Source organism: Physeter macrocephalus, unplaced genomic scaffold (genome assembly GCF_002837175.3).
Source record: "Physeter macrocephalus isolate SW-GA unplaced genomic scaffold, ASM283717v5 random_618, whole genome shotgun sequence".
NCBI classification, from domain to species: domain Eukaryota; kingdom Metazoa; phylum Chordata; class Mammalia; order Artiodactyla; family Physeteridae; genus Physeter; species Physeter macrocephalus.
The window spans coordinates 35,476-43,912 of record NW_021146011.1 but is presented as its reverse complement, the minus strand read 5'-3'; the positions used below and the strand labels follow the sequence as shown (position 1 = coordinate 43,912).

At 45.1% G+C, this 8,437-nt stretch overlaps 1 protein-coding gene and 1 non-coding gene across 2 annotated transcripts in view; both read left to right on the top strand.

The window, feature by feature from the left end:
• The first annotated feature begins 5,950 nt into the window (after positions 1–5,950).
• LOC112064724 (U6 spliceosomal RNA) lies at positions 5,951–6,057 on the top strand. The gene has a single exon (XR_002891626.1). It is a non-coding gene; the product is annotated as a U6 spliceosomal RNA (small nuclear RNA).
• Positions 6,058–6,674: 617 nt separating this feature from the next.
• LOC102980636 (tubulin alpha-1C chain) overlaps positions 6,675–8,437 on the top strand; it is a 7,465-nt gene continuing 5,702 nt past the window's right edge. The window contains exon 1 of the mRNA XM_007107499.3: positions 6,675–6,817. Coding sequence (XP_007107561.2) covers positions 6,815–6,817 — 3 coding nt within the window. The 5' untranslated portion in view covers positions 6,675–6,814. The remainder of the gene's footprint in view (positions 6,818–8,437) is intronic.

The window sequence follows — 8,437 nt, the reverse complement described above, 5'->3', positions numbered from 1 at the left end:
CTGCAAGGAGTCCTAGCTGTCCTTTGGCGGTCTTGAAAGTAGGACAAATTCTCTTTTTTCTTGTTATGTTAGCCTTGTCTTAAGAAAAATTCAACAAGTGGCTTTTCTAGGACATCCTTTCCTTGTGAACTAGAGCCAGTAGCAGGCTAATGTAGGGCCAAGAAGTAAAAGAGGCAACTGCCATTTTAGGCATTTGTTCTGGGTTCCATCTCTGGGTTCAAGGTAAATTATTTCAAGTCTCAGGACCTTATTTCCCACAGTTCCAAATAAATACCCTTGTTAAAAACTTATTTTTGAAAACTCTTTCAAGGCACTATTGGAATAGAAAATATTTTGTTCTAAATTGCTATATGAGCACAAAATATCCCCATGCCATTATTATTTGTAACATGTAATTTGTAACTGGACTGAAATAAATTCTTCAGTATTACTGGAATCCTAGCATAGCAATCAGGAGTTAGACTGAAAAAAACCTAAGGTTTGGTTATATCTGAATTCTTTTCTCTTTACTAATGTGTGGACATCCTATATGCAGTGATTTAAAGCCCAAGCTCTGCGTGCCTAGAGCCCGTGCTCCGCAACAAGAGAAGCCAACGCAATGAGAAGCCCACGAACCGCAACGAAGAGTAGCCCCCGCTCGCCGCAACTGGAGAAAGCACGCACGCAGCAAGGAAGACCCAACACAGCCAAAATATAAATAAATAAAATAAATAAATAAATTTTAAAGCCCAAGCTCCCCTGGGCCAGAGTAGATATGCAACACTTCTTTCCCTAAAGCATTGTAAGACTCCAACAAAAGCCCCACGTGTAAGTATGTATCTAATGTACTGGTAATTCTTAGAAGACCCGGACTGAATGAAGCATGTTTTTGACTTTGCTCATTTTTGTACAGCTCACATGTACAGCAGAAGTCTCAAGTCACAGTATTACAGAATATTAGGGCTGGAAGAGGCCTTAGAGATGACCCTGTCCATTCCCCTCATATTCCCCACACAAAGCCTGGCGTCCAAGGAGGAGAAACGCCTGTCCAAAGTTATATTGCCAAAAATGGCAGAGCACTGGTTCTGTTAATAACTCAGCATGTTTGTGGTGAATTCTGAAAACCGTCAACTAGAAAGTAAGCCTCTCCTCACTTAGTAATTTTTAGACCCATAAAGACCTGTTTACGTAGAGGTTAAATTTTTAACTGTCCACCCAGGAAAAAGATTCCCCACCCCACCCCAAAAAAAATCTAGCATGGGGAAGAAAACTTAAATATGGATCCCAATGCTTAAAATGATTTTTTTAAATTAATTAATTAATTAATTTATGGCTGCATTGGGTCTTCGTTGCTGCACGTGGGCTTTCTCTAGTTGTGGTGAGCACGGGCTGCTCTTCGTTGGGGTGCGGTGGCTTCTTTTGTTGCAGAATACAGGCTCTATGCACGTAGGCTTCAGTAGTTGTGGCTTGCGGGCTCTAGAGTGCAGGCTCAGTAGTTGTGGCGCATGGGCTTAGTTGCTCTGCGGCATGTGGGATCTTCCTGGACCAGGGCTCGAACCCGTGTCCTCTGCATTGGCAGGCGGATTCTTAACCACTGCACCACCAGGGAAGTCCTTAAAATGATTTTAAAATGCAAGAGGATGAATCCTCATCTCTAATTTTGTCTACCACCACCACCTTAGTACCACTTAGTCCTTTACTATGTGTATGTATTCTGTATCTCATTTAGCCCTCACAACAGTGTATCCACCTATGAATTATATATTATCCCCATTTTATAAGGGAGAAGATTTAGAGACATTAAGAAATTTGCTCAAGGACCCACAGCTAGAAAACAAAACAAAACAAAGCCAGAATCCAAACTGAAGTAATCAGGACTGCAAAGCCCTTAAACATAGAGTTTCCTCAGGGGCAATCTGCTTGAATATGAGGAGGTAGGGAGTTAGAGGAAGAAAAATAAAGGTACTTCGTTAATGAGTCATATGAAAACAGAATCTAAAAATAAAATGCCTATTATTTGAAAATTACCACACTGAACTATTCCCATCCAGGTTACTAGTGACTTCTTTTTCTTTCTTTTTTTTTTTTTTCCACACACACACACTGTATTTTATTTTTACAAGAGATAAATAAACTGACACCAAGCATTGTAAATGGATGACCACAACAAAAGCAGCAATGATTGCAACTACCAAACACAAAACACACTCATACTATGTCATAATATTGACACAGTCCAGTAATCCTCCACTGTAACAGCTCCTTTACTTTGCAGTGAAAATTGATTTGTATATTTTTTGCCTCTGAGTCCTTGTGGGATTTTTTTTAAACTCAAACAGAAAGTCACAAAAATTATAATCATCCTCATCAGTTCACTCAATCCCATGTAATTAATTTTTTTTTCATCTTGATCTTTTGTTAGCACTTTTATGAGTTCATCAGTTTTCCATTAGAGTTCTGAAAATGCTTATTCATTCAGTTCAGCAGTATAGTCAGTTTCCAGAAACCTGTACTTGTCAGAGTCTTTTCCATGAATTCCTTGAAGATGAAACCCTTTTACAGGAACATTTTTGCAAAAGCATCAGAGTACACCCAGAACTGTCTGTAAATTACTAGTGACTTCTATGTGGCTAAATCCAGCGGTCATTTTTGAGTTCTCCTCTTGCTTGGCCTATTGGTAGCATATGACACTGCTGATCACTCCTTGCTTGGTTTCCAGGACCTCACACTCTCAGGTTTCCTCCTAACTCATTGGCTGTTCCTTCTCAGTGTCTTTCATGGTGTCTGCTTCCTCTCCCAGAACTCAATCCTTGGTCCTCTTCTCTCCTATTTCTATAGTCATTCCCTTAGTGATCTCGCCTCATGTCATAACTTTAGGATGGCACTTAGAAGTATATCTCTACCCAGATCTCTCTCCCTTGAGATCCAGACTTTCATATCTAGCTATGTCCTGGGCGTCTCCACCTCTACGTGGACATCAACATCTGGACTTAACGTGACCAAAGACAAACCACTCATGTCATCCCCCTCCAAGCCTACCCCATTCCCAACATTTTGCATCTGTTGATGGCAAAACCATCTCTTACTCATCCAGGCTAAAATCCTGGAGTAATCCTTGGCTTCTCTTTCCCTCACATGTGAGCCTTCAGGAAATCATTCTGGCCCTATCTTCAGAATGTAGCCAACTCTAACCACTCTTTGCCACTTCCTCTGCTACCACTCTGGTCTGAGTCTTCATCATCTCTCAAAAGGATTACTGCAGTGAGTTATCATCCGCTTCTACCTGTGCCCTCCTATAATCTATTCTCAGCACAACACCAGAGGGATATTAAAAAAAAAAAAAAAAAGGTAGTCAGGTCATGTCCCTACAATGTTTTGAACCCTACATAGGCTCCCCGTGTCAGGGTTAAAACCACAGGACTTTGTAGTGGTTTACATGAAGCTACAAGATCTGGCTCTCATTGCCTCTCCAACCCTCATCTCCTACTATTCATCTCTTCCAGCCAAGCTGGCCTCCCTGCTCTTCCTTCCAGGAACACTCTTGCCTGGGGGCCTTTGCTCCAGCTGCTCCATGTTCTGGGACCACTCTTCTTCCAAGTAGCTACTGTGGCTAGCCCCTCAGGACCTTCAAGTCTTTGTTCAAATCTCATTTATCATTAAGGCTAACTTTGACCATCTTGTTTACATTGCAACCTCCTCCCACATTCTCCCCTCCCAACACTCTCATTCCACTTTACTTTGCTGTTTTTCTATAGCACTCATCACCTTCTAACAAATTAGGGCTTCCCTGGTGGCGCAGTGGTTGAGAGTCCGCCTGCCGATGCAGGGAACACGGGTTCGTGCCCCGGTCTGGGAAGATCCCACACGCCGCGGAGCGGCTGAGCCTGCGCGTCCGGAGCCTGTGCTCCGCAACGGGAGAGGCCACAACAGTGAGAGGCCCGCGTACCACAAAAAACAAACAAACAAATTATATAGTTTACTTATTATGTTCATTGTTTGTCTTTCTTCCCTATCCTCCTCTACAACATTCACTCCATGAGGCAGAGATCTGTCAGTTATGTTCACAAACTTTTTTCCAAGCACCTAGAAACTGTGCTAAATATATATTCGTGGAATGAATTAAAAAGTTGGAAAGCACTAATTAAGACTAAAATATCTAGCAACAGACTAAGATGCTAGTTATTCAAGATTTCAGAATATCCTGCCACACAATAGGTGTTCAATGAGCATTTGATGAATGAAGGAACTATGTACTGTAATTTGAAGAGGAATCTCTGCACATATTTCCACAGCCTCCATTTTGTGTGTATGAGTTGGAGTGTATCTTGACTTCTGCCTATGCAGTATCCAAAACCTATTTTGCCTTTTTCTACTTCAGGAAAAAGCCCTGTAACATATTCTACTATTCAGTCACTTTTGTTATCTTTCTTTCTCTTCTTTCTTTCTTTTTAATTGAAGTATAGTTGATTTACAATGTTGTTTCAGGTGTACAGCAAAGTGATTCAGTTATACATACATATACATCTAATTTTTTTTTTCAGATTCTTTTCCCTTATGGGTTATTACAAAATACTGAGTACAATTCCCTGTGCTCTACAGTAGGTCCTTGTTGGTTATCTATTTTATATATAGTCGTGTGTATATATTAATCCCAGCCTCCTAATTTATCCCCCTACCACTTTCCCCTTTAGCAACCATAAATTTGTTTTCTTTGTCTGCGTATTTCCATGAACTCTGTCACCAGAGATGGCTGCAGAATTTAAGAGCTAGGATAACATGATGAAGCTGCAGAGAAAGAAAAACAAATGAAATAAAGGACACTTCTGAGGAATAAACTGTTGCAGGGATGGTCAGAGTGAAACTGACCAGAACCCTTTGGGGCCCTCCTGGCTTCAAAAGCCGCTCTGTGTCCCGTTTCTTATTTGTAGAAAAAAGAAACCCAGGCCTTTCCAGAGTTCCAAAGAGCAGGCCCAAGCAGTTATTGATTAGGACAATAGAGTCACAGGACACCTAGTTCCTCCTGAAGGGATAAAGATAACAGCCTGATGCATATCTTTGAGTTGTTGTACAGAAACTAAGACCCCCACCAAAGTGGAGGATGGTAAATACAAGCCAACCACAAGCACACAGACCCCAGACTGGTTGGAATCAGAAGGCTGAGATTCCGGAAACATCACCCTTTTACCTCACCACCAACCAATAAGAAGAAGGTCCAGGAGCTGATCAAGCAACCTACGACCCTTTTCCCTAACAGTCTTAAATTATTTATTTATTTGGCCACACCAGGCAGCTTGTGGGATCTTAGTTCCCTGATCAGGGATTGAACCCAGGCCTCCACAGTGAGAGCGTGGAGTCCTAACCACTGGACCACCAGGGAATTCCCTCCAACAGTCTATAAACGCCCTTGCCTGGAAGCAATGGGGTAGTTCCGGTCTTTGGAGCACCAGCCATCTTTTCTTGCTTAGCCCTTGCAATAAATCTATCTGTGCTCCAAACTCCCATGTTCTGGTTTGTTTGGCCTCAGTGTGCCTGGGACACAGGAACTTGGGTTCCATAACAAGAGTGGTATATTTAGGATGAGGTAGTACAAGGTAGTGAGGGCCCAAGGGCAGCCCCACCACTCTGTGTGATCTTCAACTAGTTTAATTCCTCTAAGCCCTAGTTCCCTCATCTGTAAAATGAGGATAACTCACAGGCTTTGTGAGTGGATGAAATCCACATTTCATCAATGGATGAAATGTGATTAATATAGTCTGAAAAACAAACAACTCTGAATAGTACGCAATCGAAGAATAAAAGCTAATATTATAATGAACTGAAAAACAAAACAACAACAACAACAAACCTGCTTTTGCACCAAGTGGAAGGAGGTTGCTGTTAGGAACCACAAGGTTCATTTAAAAGAAGGTAGGTAAATAAATAAAAGAAGGTAGGAAAATGAGTAAAGAAAAGCAACAAAAAAAGGTGAGAAGTGCTCGCTTTGGCAGCACATATACTAAAATTGGAACGATACAGGGAAGATTAGCATGGCCCCTGCGCAAGGATGACACGCAAATTCGTAAAGCGTTCCATATTTTTACAACAATGAAAAAATTTTTTTAAAAATGGTGAGAAAAAGGGCTTCGGGCCGGTTCGTGGTAATTAGGACCTGGAATGGGGAACCAGGCCTTCTCTCTTGGAAGTCCCTCAGCTGCGAGGGGAGCGGGCGCCGGGGCTCCGCGTAGGCCGGGCCCGGTGGGGAGCTGTTTTGCCGGGACGCCCCTCCAGGGTCCGGGGTCTGGGGCCCCGGGGACGGGGCAGGCAGCGGGAGGAGCCACGCTCCTGGGGCTCCCGCCGGGGCTCCCTTTAACTCGGTGCCTTTTTTCGCTTAGGCGTTGCCCCCTGACGCCTCCCGCACCCACTGACGACTGTGCAGACGCTTCGCTTCCCTTCTCCTTCCAGTCACCGTGTCCACCCTCCTTCCCACCCCACCGGCCCATTCTCCGGCCCCAGGATGCCTCCTCCCCTTCCGCGTTCTTCTGGCTTGTTCCGTAGAGTTCGTTTCGAACTTTTGAACCCACCAATCAGCGCCACGCGCCCCTCCTCTCTCCGCGGGCAGGGTAAAATCGGGCATCCGGCCGGGGACCTTGGGCTCGGAGGCGGGGCCGCGGAGGCCAGGGCGGGTCCGGTGCCCGCCCTTCCTGCACGTGGCCGGGGTCGGGGTATATAGGATCCCTCGGCGCTGCCTGCCCTCTCACTACTTCTCCCCCGGACTCCTTGGTAGTCTGTCAGTGGGAGAGTTTCGTGGCCGTCCCCTCGCCTCCTTCAGTCCCGCAGAACCCTACAAGTCTCAGTCATGGTAAGTGGGGTCCCCGGGCGGTGGCGTTGGGGGGAGAGTGCGGAGTCCGAAGGGGCGTCGGGACCCCAGTCCACGTGGGGCCACGTTCCGGACGCCTCCAGGCAAACTGGCTTCTGGTGCCCATGCGGAAAAGCCGAGTTCACCCGGGAGACTCCTCTTCCGGCTCGAAGACGCGGCCTGGGCACTGCCCTCGGTGGAAGTGGAAAGCCCATTTATTTGATCCTAGATAGAGGGCACCCATCCCCCCAGGGCCCGCTACCGCCCCAGGAAGGCCAGGGAGCCTTCACACTGGCTCCCAAGGAGCCTTCACACTGGCTCCCAAGGACTTGGGAAACCTGAAAATCCCTCCCATTTCCCCAAATGATCTCACTTCCCCACTGCCTTACGCACAGGACCCTGGAGCATCTCGTGTGCTCCCGCACGGTACGTGCAAACATTTCCAGGCGTCGCCTCTCCAGCGCCCTATGACTCGCTGCTGAGTCATCTGTGGCCAGACTCTGGCGAGAGCTTTCAGTTGCACCATCCTCACCTGTTGTCGGGATCTGGGGAGCGCTTCCGTTCGCACCCATCCTCACCTGTGGCCGGGCCGGGGTGGGGTGGGGGGAGCGCTTCCGTTCGCACCAATCCACTTGGAGGGATGTAGGCAGGCTCCTCCTTTGAGGGGAATTACTGTCACGTTGTTTAATCCTGCATTTCTCGTGTTAATTTAGTGGGGTGTTTATAGCTGAAGCTTTCTACTTACAGGTTTAAAAAAAAACAAGTCCATAAAGAGATTTTCATATAAAGTCACAGAGTAAACTAGTACTGACAAAGTATTCTTAGTTTTAAAGAAACCTCAAATTACACACAACTTGAGTATTTTCTATATAGCTTCCAGAGGTATTGGAAACAAGTATCTGAAGAAATATCTGTTGGAAGTCTACCTAAAGTAGGCCGTGTGTATCAAATGTTTCAAAATAATATCTTTTTAAAAGGCAATGCAGTGAATAAATAGTTACCTCTTTAGGGACTACCACAGTTATCAAACGTATGTCTGACTGTAACAACTTGCTTGAGTGCTTTTTACCAGGCAGGACCAAAAAGATACTGGTAAAAACGTGTTTCAGAAAGTAGTGGGGTAAAACAACTATACCCCAATAAAAAAAAAGAAGGAAAAAAAAAAGAAAGTAAGAAGTGGGACTGTTTAAAGGGCAGTAGCAGCAGACCTATTAAGGCATACACTGGTTAGATTAATAGTTTTTTGGTTTTTTTTTAAACAAGGGACAGGGGCTGCTTATCCAGTTAAGGCTAGACTAAGTGACTCCATCACCGGCGTGGTGATCTCCCGAGTGGCCAGGGGAGAGTGGAGGGTAAGCAGTGGCCACAGTCTAAACCATACCGTTGCACAATGAAAGAAACTCGGAAGGCTTCAGTAGAAGTGCTTCATTAGAATGACAGGATCATCTCAGATACTTTATCTCCTTGGGGCCTGGGGCTGTCATGGACAGATCTCTGGTTCTCTCCTGCTTTCTAGGGCTGTGGAATGTCCAAAGTCCAGTTAAAGGTAAACATGATGCAGTTTTTTGTTTGTTTTTTTGCGGTACGCGGGCCTCTCACTGTTGTGGCCTCTCCCGTTGCGGA